We start from the raw sequence: 19,188 nt of genomic DNA, 5'->3' as shown, positions 1-19,188 counted from the left end.
CTCGATAAAATCGCTGATTAAACAATATTTACATGTTTCGGTAAGCAGTAGTTTAGTTTAGGCTAATATTGCTTATGACTATATAACGTACACATATCAGTAGTGGATTTGGATCTTTGTGTTGTTCGGGTCCGGGTTCGGTATCGATTCCAGTTTCGTGTTTGATTTCGGTTCGGTTACGGGATCGTACTAGTTCGGTTACAGGTTTGTTTCCGTTTCGACTGAGGGTTCGATTCCGCATTGATCGATTTTTGTCGATCATTTCCGTTTCGATTGGGGTCTCCGCTTTCCGGTTACTGTCTCGGGTTGTAGTTTAAACGCTGACCATGCTCAAGAGTTTACTATCACTTTTGGTTAATGGAAACGAATAAACATATTCATATTCACACATTCACATTCACATTACTATCCCTATCCCTATCGCGGCTATACATATAACCATATATACATATATATGTATTTATATATCTGTAAAGGATAATGGTAGCTGATCCGAAGCTTAGTGCAGGGGACATATACACAAATACATACACATACTACACGCAAGTAGATATAGTGGCGGCATATAAACACATAAACGAATTACATAATCACAAACAGATTTATATTTTGGTGGCAGGCTGTCGCCTCCTCCTCCTCCCTCACGGTTACAGCGATTATCTATGGCTGCTGTATGTCTTGTAGACGCGCGGCACGCGCGTCGACGATGTGGGCGACGAGGACGTGGAGGAGGAAGTGGTCGTGTCCCCACTAATGCCCGCCGCCAGCTCATCCTGGTGGTCCTGCGCGGTTGTCTCCAGGTTGAGGGGCAGACCGTCGTCATGCTCGTCCGCATGCTCGTAGATGTAATCGCGCTTCTTGAAGTTGTCGATGATGCGCTTCGTGGACTTCATGTGAGACACGACAGCAGCCTCCAGCTATGGAATGGATTTTTAGAGAGATTCGATTACACAAGAACTGCCAGGGAAGTACGGAACTTTAGGAGGGGACTACTTACGCTGGACGTCAGATTCATGAAGGTGTGGTACTTCTCCAGCACACCGACAACCTCCCGGAAGCTGTGGCCGCGTAACTGGCGCCGCACTATTGCCTCGTACAGCTCGCTGTCGGTTATCAGATTGCCCACAAGAATAGCCGCATAGCTGCCCTTAAGCGTATGCTCCATGTGGTGGCCAGCGCGCTGAAGCACTGTTGTTTGATGGGATTAGATTTGATTAGATTGGGTTGCCGGGGAACAAACACACACAGATGAAGCTACTCACGATTGTTGACCGTCTCCTCGACTTCCTCCTGTTTCTTCTTTCCCGTCTCGTTGCTCTCCAGGAAGGCATCAGTGTTCTTCTCCACCAATCTGTAAGGGCGGAACACCAATAATACGTATAAATCTCTGTCCTTCTCAAAGGGGTCTGTTTCCTCCTGATCTCACCTTGCAAGCTCCTCGCATTTGTAAAAGTACTCGATCAGGGCCTGGAGTGCACTGACTCTGCCCTGCACCGGAGGAGTGTCCGCCACATATTCGGCTGGGGCAAACGCCTCCATCAAATGGGTGCGATTGCGCGGCGTGTACATGCACAGATTGATCAGCAGAGTGAGTACCTGGTGGAGATGGAGATGGAGGTGTTGTCAGTACAATGGTCAGTATAATGGGTGTGAGCAGGGTCTCGGCAGACTCACCAAAATGCTCAGCTCGAAGACACAGTTTTCCGGAATGTAGTTGCCTGAGAGCAGCAAGAGCTGGAAGCTCGTCTCGATCACGTCCCCACGCTTGCCCAGCAGATCGGCGCCCAGCGAGGGGTGTGCCTCGTTGAAGGTGTGCGTGAGGCTGATCAGCACCTTCATCACGTTTATGAGAAGCTCGCGCATGGCGACGCCCGGATGCTCCTTGCGGCTGTTGCTGCCCGTGGCCAGCTCTGTGGTAGAGGGATGCAACACCAGTTGCCGGCTGCAGAGCCGGTACAGCAGACAGAGCGTGTCGACCGCCCGCCCCTTGGCAAAGGTTAGCATGTAGCGCTGGTTGGCCTCGTTGTGCTGCGTGACATTCTCCAGGACGCGCAGGCAGCGAGCCACCGTCTGCATGTTGTCCAGCAGGACCGGCACCCACGTGATCTGCCGCTCCATGTCCATGTCGCAGGCGATCACAGGCCGGCAGAAGTCCGATATGGTCTTGATGATGTGCTCCAAACCGCCCAGCTTTCGCAGGTCCTCCTTGAACCACTCGCCGGCACGCTTCGAAGTCAGCGAGAGAAGCGTCTCCATGGCCAGCGTGCCCACCGTGATGGACTCAACGTTCAGGTGGGTGCCCTTGCCCTGTGCCTTGATTTCCTCGCACAGCTCGCGCACCTTCTGCTTGTTCCGCTCGTAGTTGGCCCGCTGGTCAGAGGGGGCCGCCCCGCCGACGCCCACGCCGTCCGCCTCCAGCAGATTGATCATCAGCTCCAGCGAATCCCGGTCCAGGTCCATGTTAAGGCCCTCCTGCGACAGGATGTACATGATGGCCGAGGTGCACAGGCCCAGGCTCAAATCCCTGTTGGCATCGGACAGGGCCTAAACAGATATAAATACAAATTGTAAGGATATTCGCTCGCGTCTCAGTCTCCATTTCTACTCCAGGACTACTTACCTTGAAGAACTTGGTGACCACGCCATGGGCACGGACATGCATCCTGAAGGCGGGCATCATGCACTTGGTGGCCAGCTGGAGGGCGGAGAGACAGCGCGTTGCAGGGGGATTATGCGGCTGCAGGGCGTCCAGTATGTACTCAACGTCGTCGTCCATCTCCTGATACTCGCCAATCTCCTGGATCTGGTGGGCGGTCTTAACATTCCGCACCACCGTGTAGTACTCCTTGGTCTTGCGGTCCACCCGAATGGGACCGCTGCCGCTGCTACCGACTAGATTTCCCACGCTGCTCAGCCCCACGACCCGCTCCAGGCCCAGCTCCTCCACCTCGGCCGCGTCCATGTCGAAGCCCTCCACCATGGTATGGGCGGCGGGCATGCTGATCTGCTTGGCCGAGCTCCGCGAGACCTTGCCCAGACCCTGTCCCAGGCCCAGGCCCGGACTGTCGTCGCGCAGGGTGGAGGAGGAGCAGCTTCCGCTGCTCGTGTTGTTATTGGAGGACGGGCTGTCGCAGAAGTCGCCATCCGACTTGGTGGCGAGCAGGTGCATATGCAGCATATGGTCCTTACCGCCCGTGGAGGAGACACCGCCGGGAGCGGAGGCATTGCTGGCATCGCTACCGGTGCCACCGCCATTCGCCTCGAGGGCCGCGTCCCAGCTGTGCTTGTAGAGGTGCCGCTTGGCCACAGTCGCCTGCTCGGCCTGGTCGGAGGGCACCAGGGCTCGGCTCTTAAAGATGCTGCCCTTCTTCTTGGAAATGACCAGCTTCACGGCTCCTCGCTGCTCCGTCTCTGCGGGTGGTGGTGGTGGTTGAACGGCCGAGGTGGCCCCGCCCTCTGCTTCTGCTGCTGGTGCAGCTTCCGCTTCCGCTGCGGCGGCTGCGGCTGCTGCGGCGGCTGCAGCGGCTGCAGCGGCCTCTGCATTAGCATTGGCCACCTGTGTGTCGAGGGTGAGGGTACGCTTGAACTTGTCCTTGAACTTAAAGTCGCGCGGCGGGGGCGACGACGAGGAGCCGTCGTGGTGAAGCGAGGAGTTGTTCGAATTCGAGTTCGAGTTGTTCGACAGCTCGTCGGCCTCGTCCAGATCCGGATCGGGATCCGGTTCGTTATCGTGGTCCGCATCCGCATCGGCATCCGCGTCGTGATCGGGCTCGGGATCGGGATCGGTGTGCGGAATTTTGGCGGGCGTAGGCTGCTCCTCCTCATCCTCTTCTTCCCGCTGTGCAGCAGCGTCCTCCGCGCCCTCGCCGCCCGCTTGCGCTTCCTGCGGTACTACCTGCGTCACCTGCTGGTTCTTCCGCTTCCGCCCGTAGCTGCGCGCCCCAGGTGTCGGCCCGCCCTCCGCCAGACGACTGGCCTCCGCCTTGGCCGAGAGACTGGCGGCTATCTTGTTGATGTTGTTGTTGATGCTGGCCAGATTGTTATTGTTGGCCCGTGCGGCGGCATTGCGCCCTCGTCGCGGCAGGGATGTGGTCGTGACCGTTGCCGTGGCATCCTCCTGGTCGGTCCCAGCCAGCGGACCAGACTCGTCCACCTCCATGTTCGTCTCCAGTTCCGCTTTCTTGGCGCCGCGAGTGCCACGTGTGGCCCGCTTGGGCACAGGCACAGGCACGGCCACGGCCACGGGCACGGCCGGGGCCACGGGCGATGTGACTGTCTCCGCTGCCTTGGTCCTGCCGCGTGTCCGCGTTTCTGTAACCGTTGATGGCGCCGCTGGTGCCGCATCCACATTGTTGTTGGCCTTTCTAGCCCTTCCCCGCGTGGCCCGTTTGGGCGGCGGCTCTTCCACAGCTGGAGGCTCCTCTCCCGCTCCATTGACCCGGGTCACGTCTCCGCGGAGAACGGCCAGAATATCCTCTTGCAGCGGCCCCGGTGCCACATCAGATACCGCCGTCCCAGCTGCAGCTGACCCTCCATCGATGGTCATCATCATGGACTCCAGGCGCGACTCGATGTCTGAGGGGGGCGCCACCAGGGACGAGTGCTGGCTCGACTCCAGGTCGCTGGTGATCACACTGGATCCCCGGCTCCGAATAACGCAGCTGTCCTCCTGAACGGCCTGCGCCAGCATCAGCGGCGTGCTGTTTCCCTTAGAGGAGATACTGCCCAGCACCGAGGACTGCGAGTCGAAGTCGTGGTCCGAGCGTGTGGTGGGCGAAATTACCGAGCCGCGATGAGGCTGGATTGGGATCGGCTGCGTCTGCTGCTGTTGCTGTTGTTGGTGCGGGGGCTCGTTGAGGGCCAGGTGGGGTGACGGCGTCTTAAACTCTGAGTTAGCCTCCGTTGTGACGGTGGCCGTTGCTGTGCCTGTGCCTGTGGCTGTCGCTGTCGCTGTCGATGTGACTGTCGCACTGGGTACTGTTCCACCGCTGGCTGTGTTGCTGGTATTGCAGTTGGTGAGCAGCTGCTGCTCCAACTGGGCGTGCTTGAGGTGCTTGTGCTTCTTGCTCTTGGACTTCTTTTCGCTGCGCGTCTCCTCCCCGGCTGCTTTGGCTGCCGCTGCTGCGGCTGCTTTGGCGATGGCGTGCCGGATCACGTCGGTCTTGATGATCAGCTTCAGGCGCTCCTTCGGGGGTTTGTCCGGTGAGATCTTCACAGTGCAATAGTTGATCTCTGGCGGCTCTTCCTCCTCCTCCTCCTCTTCTTCCTCGTCGGCGTCCTCCTCTGTCTCCTCTGGCAGGCGCTGCTCCTCGAAGCTGGCGGCGGCGGCGGCGGCGGCGGCGGCACCCGTTCCCTCGGCCCCAGGAGGTCGAAGGGGTTTCACAATGATTTTTGGCGTATTTGCAGGAACTTTTTCTCTCTCGTCGTCTCTTCTATCTACACCTCCCGCTCCCACTGTTCCAGTCTCTGCTCCAAATGACTCCTCCAGGTGTTGCTGCTGGCTCTGGCTCTGGTTCTGGTACTGAAGGTGGTGCTGCTGATGATGCTGGAGGAGCTGCTGCTGCTGCTGCTGCTGGTACTGATGATGCGCTGGCGAACTGCCGGGCGGCTCCTCGCTGTCCGTGCTGACCAAGCGGGAAGTGCCCTGCAAAAGTGATTGAAAATTCGATCCGTTTTTAGACTCAACTTCAAATTCGGGTTTTGTCGTCTGATTCCTCCACTTTTGTTCTGTTCTGTTCTGTTCTCTTCCCCTTTGGATGGCAAATGTCTGGCGGTGTCGCGTTTCGTTTCCCCAAGCGTCTGAAAAACTGCCGCTAACAACTGCGGCGACACTGACTGTCGAAAGAAGATAGCCACAAGGTAATAACAGAAGCAGAAAGAGAAGCAGAAGGCAGCGGCAGAACAAGAAACAGAAAACGCTAAGCAGCCCAGAAAGAAAGAAAGAAAGAAAGACAAAAAAAAACTCCGTTTAATGTAAAAGCGCGCGTAATTTAACACTGCCTTGTTGTTGCTGTCGCTTTCTCTTTCCCACTCAGCGCGCTCTGGCACTCGAGTGCCAGAACTGGCGAGAGAGAGAAAGAGAGCCGTCAAAAAGAGAGGGGTGAGTGAGCGAACTAGCCCGAGAGAGAGAGAGAGGAGGGAGATCGCTTGCGGAGCGGCTGCTCTCAAATGTTGAGGGTACTCCACTAATGGTGGGAATATTAATATTTTTAATTCTGCTTTTACTGATTGATTTTATTAGCCGCTAGAGAAATCTAAAGAGAGCGATCGGACCGCCGAAGAAAAAAATTATATACATACATATATGTATATGTAACTATTTGGGAATTTTTAAATATTGTTAACGAATCTTTCATGAATATGATTATATATATAGCAGGACATGCCTGTATAGACTTATATATATATATATATATATATATATACTGTATATAGCTGATCAAGAATATATGTATGTTTATCACGATATCTCAGATTCCAATATTTTGATGGTAAACCCATTTATGTACAAGTAAGAATCATAATTTAAAGAACATTATTCAAGATCGTCTGTGGCAACCTACAATCAACATAAAACACAGAAACAGATACATATGTAGGTATCTTTATAGCGACTAGTCTGCAATCAGCAGATCATTTCTCCATTTCGAACGTTCGCCCTTGTGAAGGCTCTTTATCTTGCTCTGTGCTCCACAGGTGTTTCTCAATATTTATTCGTCACCGTCTCGAATCGGATAGATAAACGGAGACGGACTCGAGCCGACTCCTCCGGCTGCAACCTTCTTTGCAAGAACATAAAGTAATCTTTTATTTTCGTAAGGCTCGAGGCAAGGCATTCCTCCAGATATTTAACAGTCCTTAGTGCTCTTATTCCCCAATACCCGTGTCCACACAAACAAAACTTCGATTTAAGGCAGGTGTAAGGATTAGGGCTCCGATTGTCCACACTCACCTTCGAAATGCGCAGCACAATGGGCGGATGCTCCGGCGTGCGGGATGCACTTGTGGAGTTCGTGGCGGAGGCGGATGGAGGCAGCGGCAGCGTTGTCGTAGCAGACGCAGCCGCGGTACTGGGCGCCGTTATGGGGGGCGGAAGCGCTAGACCAGAATCGGGACTGCTGCCTGCTGTCGAGGTGATGGCTTCTGTGGAGGTGGCAGCCACAGAGGCGGCCAATGCCGAGGCTGATGTAACCGTTTCCGTTGGGGTACGCGACTTGGAAATGATTAGATCCTTAGTGGGCGTGGGATACCGATCGTCCTCGTCCACCTCACGGTAGTTGACCGCCTTGCGGGTCCGTCCCAGGATTCGCGATGGCGGCGCCTCCGGCTTGAGCTTCTTTTCCTCCTTGGGTCGCTTTTTCTTGGTCGACCGGGGTTCGTCGCCACCCTCCTGATGATCCGCCGGCGTATCCATGCCATCGCTGTCCAGACCGAACGCACCTGGCGTCGAGGGCGTCGCAGGCGTTGATGCTTTCTTCTTGGGAGATTTGCGCTTCCGCTCTGCGGAGTTGCCTTTGACCAGCTTCTGTTTGAGGGTCTCGTGGGCGGCGGGCGCGGCATGCTGATCCCGCATCGGCGACGTGTCGACGCAGTGCGGCATCTGCTGGATGATCTGGGCAATCACCTCGGGCGGCGCGGCGTTTCGTGACTTGAAGAACTTCTTAGGCTTGGGCGGTTCCGGCACAGACACGGACATGTCGTTCGGATCATGGTCGTATGTAGAGGCCGGGCTTTGGGCGGGACTGGCTGCTGCTGCGGCGGCCGCCGCCGCCGCTGCCATCGGATGGAGGGCGGAGAGTGTGTAGGTGCGGGTCGAGGTGAACCCCATCTTGCCCCATTTGCCCACGGTGCCCACGGAACGGGCCACTGTCGGCCGGTTGGTGTTTTCCTTCTCCTTGCAGAGGGAATCCAGCGGTACGACGATGTTCTTGCCCCAGCGCGACATCTTGGCGGGCTTCTTCGACTACTGCTGCTGCTCTGGCTCTTCCTTGTGCTCTTCCTGAGGCCTGGACTGGTTCAACGATTCACTGTCTTGGATTCTCACTGGAAGCGAACAAAATGCATAATTAACTTAACCTTTTTGCAACACTGAAACAACAAATTGAACAACAGGAGCATCCTGGGGCGGAGCGAGAGAAATGCAGCAACAGCAAAACACAACAAAGCGTGCGACCGTATGCCAGCGATGGGTGGGAGCGAGCACACACTAGTGCACACCGTGGACTGTCAACGATTTCCAATTTTTATTGGATTCTCCAAACAAAAAAAAAACACACACAAATCAATTTGTTGCACTTTTGCTCGCTTTGTTGCAATTGTTGCGGGCCGCTGGTGTTATGATGTTGCTGCTGCTGTTGCTGTTGCAAGTGTTGCATCTTGACGTTGGGACTTACCTCAAGCAAAACATTTGCGGAGGAGAGGAGAGGTGGTGGTGGTTTTGTTGTGCTGCGTTTTGCTGCGTAAATGCATGTGTGTTTGTGAGAGTAGTAGACAAAATCTCTGTTGCTGCAGCATGTACACGAACACATATGGGCATATGCGTGCGCGTGTGTTGCTGGATGAGAGTTGGCCAGTGTGCGTGAGTGCTTGGTGCTTGCTTGTTTGTTTGTGTGTGTGTGTGTGTGTGTGCGAGCGAGGAATGCAATAAAACAAACGATGTTTGCGTTTGCGTTCGCCTCTCTTTTGCTTATTGGCGCAATTTTGTGGCACGCACGAGTTCTGGGCGATAGTTAGTTTTCCACCTAAGTAAATGCTCCCCACCCCGCGCCCGATATCAATGGGGCTGGGACGTCGCCATCTGCATCATCGACTGCAGCGTAGTTTGTTGCACACACATTTCAACCACTTTTACTTTGCCTCAATGTTGCCCCAGTAGCAGCATCATCTCCGCGTCATGGCGAGAGTCGGGGCAGGTACAACAGAAACAACAACAAGACATCTACAATTATAGCTGCTGTCCGTTCTGCTTCTTCGTGCGAAACTTTAATATTGCGTTTGTTGTGGCATATATGCCTGCCGCACTGTGATACATATGTGGGGGACGAACGGAGTTATAGCGCGCTACCAATCGATTGTATTTTTTACAATTTGTGCGAACAAATCTCACGGAAAAGTTTATTTTTCTTCTGTTTTCGCAGAAACTACGGATAGTGGGACCAAATCAGTGTGACCGCGGACTTATCGATAAAATATACGGTGACCATCAGAAATATACCGAAACTACATCACAAATTTCAAAATATATCGTTAATATACTGACGAATTAATTGTATTCATGTTGCTTCTATTCCCCGTTTTTGATATTCGGTTGAATATTACTAGCTAGCTAGACATTTAGTTATCTACATACTCGCTACATATTAACTACATGTATATGTAATTATTGAATTATCAGGAATTCAATGCTGATTACGATCACTAACCATACAGTATAGTGTATGGTTAGTGTTACGATGTGATGTGGTCTGGGATGGCTCAAAAGGGCATTTCTACACGGTTTCTACATTGGTGCATTGGGCAAGAGGGTGAGTCGATATCGATTCTTAAAATATACTGAAAAATACTATAACATACTATGAAGTATGAAATTTGTGTTACTTCGGATTTAACGATAAAATATACGTTAATTTACGGTGGAATATTAAAATGAGTTCATCGAATTTCATCAAGGATTGGAAACCATATTTACAATATTTATAATAGATTTGATATTACTAACTAGCTGGAACTTTTATACCTGATCACATAATTTTAGCCTATTGAAACATCAATTTTCTACAAGATTGGCTAGTTTTGAACGCTCCATTTTATCCTTTTTTTTCCTAAATAAGGTTTCAACAAATAAAGTCAAAACATAAAAAGTAAGTGTAAGCGGAACGAAACGTAAGTGTGTGGTCAACAGGTATCCGCTACGAGTACGAACATTTTGTATATCCTATTTAATTTCATTAAACATTAAAATTCTGTTTTCCAAGCTTATTTGAAACTTTTGTAATGACTTCTTCTCAGATTGACATGTCTTAAGCCTATTAATGCGTTTGATTAGTACAAACACATATATCGATTCATATTCTTGGTCTCAGTAAGATAACCACTAACTGCCGAATATCGTTAATAGCTTTAAAACAGAGACTGACTTGTTTCTGCATTCATTATAGCCTGCGAGGAAAAACATTTCCTTACTTATATCATATCCTATAATATCCATACAAATTTGAAGTTGCCAACGGTAATAAACGCAAGTGTGTCTGGAATGAGTCTCATTATTGCTACCGATTCAGGACCCGATTCAAAGAGAGCTGTAAAGAAAGCCATTACCGGTTCGGCCATCGATACTATCGACTGGGTACGAGATGTGCGCGTCAAAAAGAAATTATTTGAAAACGAATGAGTGGCATGGATATGAATGGCAATTTAATAGATTGATGAAATTGATCAAATATACAAAACGCAATTTTGACGTCAAAATAGAGCTTAAATAGTCACCCAATTTTACTGCCGAACTTACCTCTCCTGCTACTTCATCTTTTGTGTAGCACTGTGATTGGCAAATACAGGGCTTCATTTTGCTGTGATTCAATGCAACAGGCGTCAGAGGGCGCCCGAAAGAAGCGCGCAAATTTAAATGTATTCTGATTTATTGCTTAGTGATTATTTTAAACATTTCCTTCTCATTTTTGCGCCCATTCACAATGTAGGCCAACGGATCATCGCTGCTGGACTCCATGAGGTTCTCGCACGCCGTCTGATTAATGTCGAACATGAAGGACAGGTCTATGTGGTAGCGCGGCAGCTTCTCACGCAGAAAGTTGACCACATTCTCTCCCAGTGTCGGCTCCCGCGACAGGAGCAGGGCGGACAGGTACCTGGTGTGCTTCTTTTTCTCGGCACAGTGCATGACCAGGCCCCAGCTCTGATAGTCCGTGTCCAGCACATAGGTGTTGTAGACGCCCTCATCTGTGCGGAGTGGATAAATTTCAATATCTCAAAGCTGTACTCTGTACTCTGTTTCCCACTCACATATATCCTCGGTATGCATCCAGTGACCGGGATACTGGAACTCTGGTATCATCCACGTAATGTTGCCCTGCATCTTCTCCCGCAGCGGATCCTCCGCGAAAATGTAACTGAAGTTCATCGTAATCTGGCAGAGAATGAAGTAATTTCAAAAATTTTTGGATGCTGTCGAAGGTTTCAGTGTACCCACATGCTGATCCTCCCCGGAGAAGCTGAAGTGACTGCGCATGCAGGCGTACTCCGGCAGCTCCTCCGTGGATGCGTAGTACTGGACCACGTGCCAGCAGCCCATCATTTTAGCCAGATCGAAGTTCCGTATGGCCCGTACCTAAAGGAAAAGAGAGAAACAGAGAGAGTGAGAGTGACATCGGGATGGTCATAGTAAAAATGTATGCATGTATGTGCTCGTACTCTCTGCTCTCCGCATAGAAAGTTGGTGGCAAAGACAACAGCAAGAAGAAAGAAATGTGGGAACGCGACGCGTCGAGAACGACCACTTGATACCCTTTAAAATGCACCGTTCCTGTGTCAGCCATATGATAAAGTCATCTGGTTTCATTCGAAGTGGCCTTTCTACCAAATATTGGTTGGTCATTGGTCATTCAATTTTAGCGGACTGATATTTTGCCTATTTTTTTCTCGATGTATTAAACCATATGAAAACATAAACTTCAACTTTTTCCAGGACTATCGCCAGGAAGCTATATGGAAGAATGAGTGCTGAATTCTCAACATATAGTACATATGATTAATAATCATGAATAATCGATTCCCTCTATTGATTATAATCAATAATTTATTCACTGATTATTCCTCTTCTAAAAGATCCTACCCATGCAAACATATGTACATTGTACAAAAGTACGGAAATCCAAAATCAGAGAAAATTGGAAATACCTTCTTCAAGGGTAGAACTAACGACGAGAGAGAAGAGCAGCGAAGAAGTACTGGCTGCGAAGGAGCGGCGGCAGGCGGCGGTCGGCGGGCAGCAGACGAAAGCAGTTAGCGCTGTCACTGTGATTGACTACTGACAGTCCATTGAGGAGTCAGAGTCGGAGTCGGACCCGGAGCCGTAGCCGTAGTCGGCCAGACTCTGATTGATGCAGTACCCCCGTGCCCCAACCTGCACCTGCCGCTGCCTACCATAGGTGCGTGTCTTTTGTCTATTCTTTGTTGATTGTTTTCTTGTGGCTTTCTGCCTGCACTTGTGCACCTGCAACAAAGTGCAATTGTCGCCGCCGCCAGCAGAGAGGGACAGGGAGAGGAAGCGGGATCGGGAGCAGGAGCGGGTACGGGTACAAAGACAGACAAGCGACAAGAGACGACGACGACGACGACGACGACGACGACGACGACGACGACGACGACGACGACGTCTGAGCCACTTAGAAAGTGTGATTGATTTTGGCATCAGTGTGAGCCCATTTCTTGTGTTTCTCTATGTCCCACTCATTCTTTTCGGCGGTGGCGCTAGAGATGGTCCATGCTCATGAATGGATGGGAAGGTGATCAGACATGGTAGGTGCTCGTGATCGCTCGTGAATGGGAAGTGGAAGCTTATTGAAGCTGCGCGTGACTAAAGGAAAGGTGAATATGAATAGGATAGGATATATGTTTGTACATATGTACATATGTATATTTCGTGCTCATGACTGGGAAGAATGGTTATAGATGTGGTTTGATGTGGTGATTTATTGATTTGATTATGGTGCACCCCGCACCCCGCACCACGCGGATGGTGTCATCTCTAGCCCTGTACAGTCTCATGCGAGTCTGAGTGTGCCGCGGTATGGCTGGGCATATTGATGAGCCGTTCGAGATGCTTTGCTGTGGCGCGACTGCTGTGCTTAGAATGAAATCAAAACGCTGCCAAAGAAAGTGATCCAGTTAGGAGAGGCGCGTGACCAGGGATGGGACCCGTCTGTCCGTCAACCCAAATTGAAATTCTAGGGTATTGCCCCTCCCCTCCCCTCCCGTCCCACTCCCACTCCCACTTCTCCTCCCCCTCTGGCACTCACATGAGGACAGCGTTCGCGCTGATCCGACCGCCTGCGGCCCTGGTCCGTGTAACTGTTGTACTTCAGCCAGGGGGTGCCAGTGCCGCCGCACAGGTGGACCAACTCCAAGAGCAGCAGCGGCACCAGAAGGAGCAGCGCAGCCTTGCGCAGGAAAACCATGATGAGACGATGCTGGGATCCAGGACAGAGAGAGCTCCTCGCTTTGATATTCCGCTGGGATGGGACGCGCGATGTCGCTGCCGTTGTGTTGTCGCTGGCACTGCGCCATCCAGGGAATCGGCGACACAGCCACAGCCTCCAGTCACAGCAGCGGAACGGAACGGAACGGATTCGGATGTTTTTGCGGATAAGAGGAGCCCCCATATTACCACAGAGTTCTGTGGAAAGGCTGCTCTCTGTTGCGGCTGTTGCTGCATTATCGGACGCATCAGGGCTGAGCACTTGGCCGTTTCCGAGCTAAACATTACACTTCATAGCGTCTACTCATTGTAAGCTGATTTTATTGTTTATTCATATTATTCGCTTTGGCATTAATCTTGTTTGTGCATAGCACAAGTGTCAATGGAAAACAAATAGAAAACATTTATTGGTCTTACTGCAAGGCTACGGAAAGATTCATTTCCAGAGCAGTAAAAAACACAGAGTTGGAGATGAAGAGGAGATGCCTGACGGAAATACTAATAAGTCTGATGAGGGCATTGGATTCAACCTAACCAGAGAGAAGTTTGTCCAAATCCTCCGGATCTTAAGAGAGTGGATATTAAAAAGATACAACCTATTTTCATAAAAAGGAAGATGTCTAGCCGGGTCCCTATTGAGTCCACGGCGAGAAAATATGAGGAATTGATATGTGAATATGTATGTATATTATCATTAAACAGTAGAGTTGTGTTAGTCTCAGTTATTTTACGACTTAATATGGTTAAGCAACGAGCTGTTGCCGATGTGGAGATGTGGGGGAAAATAATAGATCGATTAGCTTGAGTCACACAAAATTAGAGTAAATGAATTATAGCTGGCAAGTGTCTCCTGCAAGTACATATGTACATATGTACATATTCCTGTTCCCGCTGCTCCCTCACACTTGGCGGCTTGTATTGGGGCATCTCTTTCGTGGGGATTTTCTGTGCTGTTGGTGTTGCTGCTCGCTTTACTATTGGAATGTAATCATCGGACGGAGGTCTTTCTTTCTCCTTCTCTCTCTCTCGCTCTCGCTCTCGCTGTCACTCTCTAACAAACATAGATGTGGGCGGGGGTGTGAGTAAGCTGTGCGCAGTGATTGCCGCTCTTATCAATAGAGTACGAGCAGGCAGCATCAGCAACGTCCGCTCACGACCAAGTCCAGTCAATGCCTTCCGTGATCGCACACACACGCATGCACTGGCACTCGGACACTGCCCACTTCTGCTGTGTGTCCCACTGTGCACTCACTCTCTCTTTCTCTCTCTCAGCTTCTGCTATGTGGCTATGTGGCTTTGTGTGTGTGTGTGAGTGTTCTCCACTTCCACTGTGCAAATATGTAAACACAAATTCAAATTTTGATGTCTGCATGTACCACTGTGGCTGTTATTGCCACGATTGCGTTTCACTGTGCACTCATCTTGGGCCCGGACTCTGCTCCAGGCCGCTGGGGAATTATTTTTGGATGGCAATTGCACTCGAGTTCGGCATCTTGTTTTCACTTGTCGCGTGGCCGATCCGCTGCGTCTTCCAATCTGGCTGCACTTCCCGGCTGCTGCCGCCTCGTACTCTGTCTCCTCGGTGTCGGGTCTCTTACTCGTACTACTAGTACTCGTACTCGTCCCGGCCCAAACGAAGGCAACTTTCTCGCCGAAGAGAGCGAAAGATGCTCATGAAATTTGGCTGAAGTGGGCGAGGGGTGGGGTGTGGTGTCGTGTGGTGCAAGGGGCAGTCCTGCTGCATGCAGTTGTGTGTATGTGCGAAAGAAACAGGAAACATTTGAATAGCCCGCAAATTTATTCTTTACGATCCCCAGAACACCAGATCTGGACACTTTCTCTTTATTGCGAAACTTGTTGCGCTGCATTTTCACGTTACCATCCAGTGGACAGGTAGCCACGGGACGGGACGGGTCTGGACATCCTCAGCAGCGCTTCTTCCGCTTGCGTCTGCTGCAGCAGCAGCAGCAGCAGTACATATGTATGTACATACATACATATGTATGGGTGTAGCTTCTGCTGTCTGGTTTCGTTTGGCCAGCCCAAAAACGGCGCAACTTTCGTCGCATTGCGTTGCGATGCGTTTAGGCCATGGCCATGGCCGCCAGTTCCGGCTTCTGCGTCCAACTTCATCTTCAACTCCAGCTGCAGCTCCAGCCCCAGACCAGACGGACTAAAATGAAAAGCGGCTTTTTATTCGAAGAAACAAAAACCACAAAAAAGGCTTGCTTCTGGGTCGGAGCTCTAAATACCCTTCAAGATTGATCAGTGCAATTGAGTTTCCAAAGAAAGTCATTCGATATACATATGTAGATATCATTTGGCTAAGGTATAATTAAATACCAGCTTTGGTTACCTCCAACAAAATGTCAGATTTTAATCTGTTTGGGATAAGTCAATCCAATGTTCATCACCTGGCTGAAATGTCTTCAAAAACAACTCAGATATTTCTGCATGTAACCGTATGGCAGCTGTCAACCCCTTTTGGCTGCGTTATGAAAATGAAGCCCCAAAAGTGTTCTTCGCGCAAAGATTTGTTTATCGATCGAACAATTCCCCGCCAGCTGAGGGACACGTACAGTGTACGTGTATTTGCATGCATATACTCGTATGAATGTGTGCATGTATGCATGTCTGTATCCAATCGGCGGGGATGCTTCCTTCACAGCGTGGCAAAAATCGCGTCAGAATCAGAATACCCTCATCCGCAAGGGTATATCCAGAAGAAAAACGACACGAAGCGAGCGCAAAAGGCAAGCGAAAGAAATGTGTCTCCAGTTTCAGCTCTCTCAGCACCTCCTTTTGCTGCTCTCAGATACTGTAACTGTAACTGTTTCAGACGATGTTTGTGTGAGAGCGCGGATGAATGAATGGGATGGGCCAAGCCAAGGGTTGTTGCCGATTGGCATGGAGGGAGCCAGGAGGATGTTTAGGTGCAAGTAGGTCGGTGGCAGCGCCATTGCGGGGACCCGTTAACCCATATAAACCAAGGCAACTTTATCGCCCGCACGCCCGCACGCCGCGCAGCGCTGCTCTGCACAGTGGTCGCACGGTGGCTTCCAGTACCATCGGCAAGCCCCAATACCGTTCGACTCCTTCCTCGCTCTCTGCACACCACTGTGGCGAGCTGCTGGCCTGCGCACCGATTTCTCAATGAACAGAGTTGGAGATTTGGTCAGGCCACCCGACCGCAATGGCCACAACAGGAGCCGGGCAGAGGCTAATGAAGATCACAGACAAACAACCCCATGATGGAGTGGTGGTTGTGCGTACAGCGGCAGCGGCAGCGGCAGCGGCAACGGGGGAATGCTTCATGCTTCATGCTCCACCATGCCACGCCCAGGCAGGTGGGGCAGCCGAGCAGGTGGCAGGCAGACGGAATGTCTAACTCCCCGGAATGTCAAACGTTTATTTGTCGGTAATTAAATTTGAAAATGATTTAAATTTCACCAGCGAATAATTCAAATTGGTCTTGACACTTTCTTCTCTTCTGCCTCTCTGTCGCTCTGCCGCTCTGCCTCTCTGTCTTGGCCAGTGCGGCCCACCCGCAAGCAGAGTCCCACTGATTGACTTGACCCCCCCCCTACTTCCCCGCGGTGAGCAATCCATGGGATCCATCCGCCTGATTGGAGATTAGTTTTCTATTTGCAACGGATGGCTGTTCGACTGCCATTTGGCTGCCAACAACGACAATAGAAACAGAAGAGATTCAAAACTGGGCAAGAAATCGCAATCAAAATTCGCCGGAGGCCTTCTTAATGGCATTCCAGTGTGCTGACGATGTCTGTTTTATGCAGGGAACCATCTTAGGAGACATGCTGGGATGGATTGGTGCCGTTAGTTAAGGATTGAGGACTTGAGTGGACCACAGGCATTCAATTTCACGCAATGATGCAATACCTCTACAGCGGTTTCCGAACACTGCCTCCCACACTCCCAACAGCTGTTAAGAGATGAGAACAGCTTCTTGATTCAAGGAAGTGCAACTCGTATCGTATATAGAGTATGCGTTTAGACACCAGACCTATCTGCCAATTGGCCGCGTTCACCAGGACAACGTATCAGTGATCATGCATCGCTGATCAGGTATCATGTTTATGTGTTCTGTTCAACACTGTTCCTTACTACCGCGCGTATAAATCGTCTTAAAAGAAAACAGCAAAGTACTGATCACTAATCAAGTTGTTTTCTTTTTTTTACTGGAATAAAATGCAACAAATTCGGAGCTCACATAGGAAAAGCTTTGGTTTCCTCCTAAATGTGGCGCCATTTAGACCATCGTGCATTTAAATGGTCTGGGAGCTGTGTTAGAAGCGGAGAGGCTGGTCTAGACGGATATCTGGGAATGGCCAAACTTCGGTGACAGAATATTTAAATCTTATCAATTCATCTCTCATCTCAAATTCTCATCAATCCAAACCTACCCTTGAGGATGCTGTACTTCCTTAAGTTAATACAAGCCCAGCTGCTCAACAGCATATGGTTATCATCTGAGACTAAACTCGGGGACTTCTGAGCCAATCGGCTTACCGACCTTTCCCTTTTCTCGGCTTGATCCACAAAATCTCTCGGGCATTCTGAAGTGGATTACTCCACCTGAAGTATGTGTCTATGACCAAGTATTTAGTATTAACAATTCAATTCAGAGCCAAAGTGAAGCTGGGGTCCACTCAAGCTGTGAGCACCCATCTGGGGGCAAGCCTTTTCAATTATGCACCAACACAGACGGAGATGGAGACTGAGGGCCCGTGCGTGCCCTTCCTCTGGCCACCAGCTCCAACATCCATCATCTAGACAAGCCATTGGCCAGCCATCAAGTGGGTTTCGTTCGTTTCGTTTGTTTGCGCATGCGCGGCACATTCAGCATCGATATTTCAGGCCCAGTCCGAGACCTGGAGACGCAGATAGAGTTGAAGGCAGAGGCAGTGGCGGAGGCACAGATGGAGATGGAGAAGACTTCACTTTGGGGGCTGCTTCGTGCTGCTATTTGGTGGTCCGCGATTTTGTTTTCATTTGGAAAGTGGGTGTGTTTGTCTTGGCCACGGCCTACGCCTCGGCTCGACCTGGCTCTTACCCTCCGTTTGTCAACGCATTGGTCATTCTGTCCGCATAGAGTGGAGTATTGAAAAGAGGATTCCTTGGGCCATGGGAAAACGAAATGGCTCGATTGTCAGACAGGTATGGTATGCCGCCGGCTGGGTCAAAACACAGTTTAGGGAAAGGAAATCTGAAAAATGCCGCAAGTGGACAGTGATTTGTGCTGATTATAGCTGTACGATTGTTATGCGCTAACATTTTTAGGTCTCTAAGAAATAAATTTGAACATAATGGATGTTAGGAAATTTGGGGATGATCCTTCAAATCATCTATTGATGATTATACATGATTATACACCTATGATAGGTATATTTATATCTTCCCTTCCGCTAGTTTGGGATGAATGTATGTAGATTCCCATATGAATGATCATATATCATATAATCTGATATGAACTAGCAGCTTGCACTAAAAAAGAGTGTTAAGAACAAGATTCGTATGCATGTAAATATCCCTTTGAGCTGTCAAAGGATCTTCCGACCTACATATTCACACGCTCTATAATCGTGTTTCTCCGCTCTGCCACAAATACCATTCGATATGAAAGTTCTTCAACTCAGTTCAGTTCATTGCTCGACAATGTAACCAATGCTGGCCCCAAAACCATTTCCAAAATAAAAACTTTCGTTGCGAGAATGTATATCGGCAGTATTATCGCGGAGCTTTCATAACCAACCCGTATCAGCGTCAGCCCATCCAACCTTCCGTCGATCGGTCGATCCGTCCAATCGGTCCAATCCGTCCACTCAACGTTGGCTGGATGGGTGTCCGCACCTGAAATTCCATTTGCTGCGAGTACTGGTAATGGACCTGGCGCAGGCTTCCCAGGCCAGGCCGAGGCCTGGTCAGAGCAGAGATGGCCTCGGGCTGAGCAGATA

The 19,188-nt window shown here is 50.4% G+C and overlaps 2 protein-coding genes across 2 annotated transcripts; both read right to left on the bottom strand.

The window, feature by feature from the left end:
- Positions 1–9,108, bottom strand: LOC6600371 (protein wings apart-like). The gene is made up of 8 exons (XM_026992584.1): positions 8,394–9,108; positions 6,953–8,043; positions 2,621–5,644; positions 1,675–2,544; positions 1,427–1,596; positions 1,263–1,351; positions 998–1,188; positions 1–917 (listed from the first exon to the last, which is right to left on the bottom strand). Exons 2-8 carry the CDS (start codon positions 7,943–7,945, stop codon positions 657–659), a joined length of 5,598 nt encoding a protein of 1,865 aa, XP_026848385.1. The 5' UTR covers positions 7,946–8,043; positions 8,394–9,108; the 3' UTR covers positions 1–656.
- Positions 9,109–10,619: 1,511 nt separating this feature from the next.
- On the bottom strand, positions 10,620–13,337 carry LOC6600338 (insecticyanin-A). Its single transcript, XM_002025461.2, has 4 exons — positions 13,035–13,337; positions 11,207–11,344; positions 11,020–11,143; positions 10,620–10,956 (listed from the first exon to the last, which is right to left on the bottom strand). Exons 1-4 carry the CDS (start codon positions 13,191–13,193, stop codon positions 10,637–10,639), a joined length of 741 nt encoding a protein of 246 aa, XP_002025497.2. The 5' UTR covers positions 13,194–13,337; the 3' UTR covers positions 10,620–10,636.
- Positions 13,338–19,188: the final 5,851 nt, after the last annotated feature.

The sequence above is a fragment of the Drosophila persimilis genome, unplaced genomic scaffold (genome assembly GCF_003286085.1).
Source record: "Drosophila persimilis strain 14011-0111.01,24,50 unplaced genomic scaffold, DperRS2 tig00000766-arrow-arrow-pilon, whole genome shotgun sequence".
NCBI lineage: Eukaryota > Metazoa > Arthropoda > Insecta > Diptera > Drosophilidae > Drosophila > Drosophila persimilis.
This window is presented reverse-complemented; position numbering and strand designations above follow the sequence as displayed.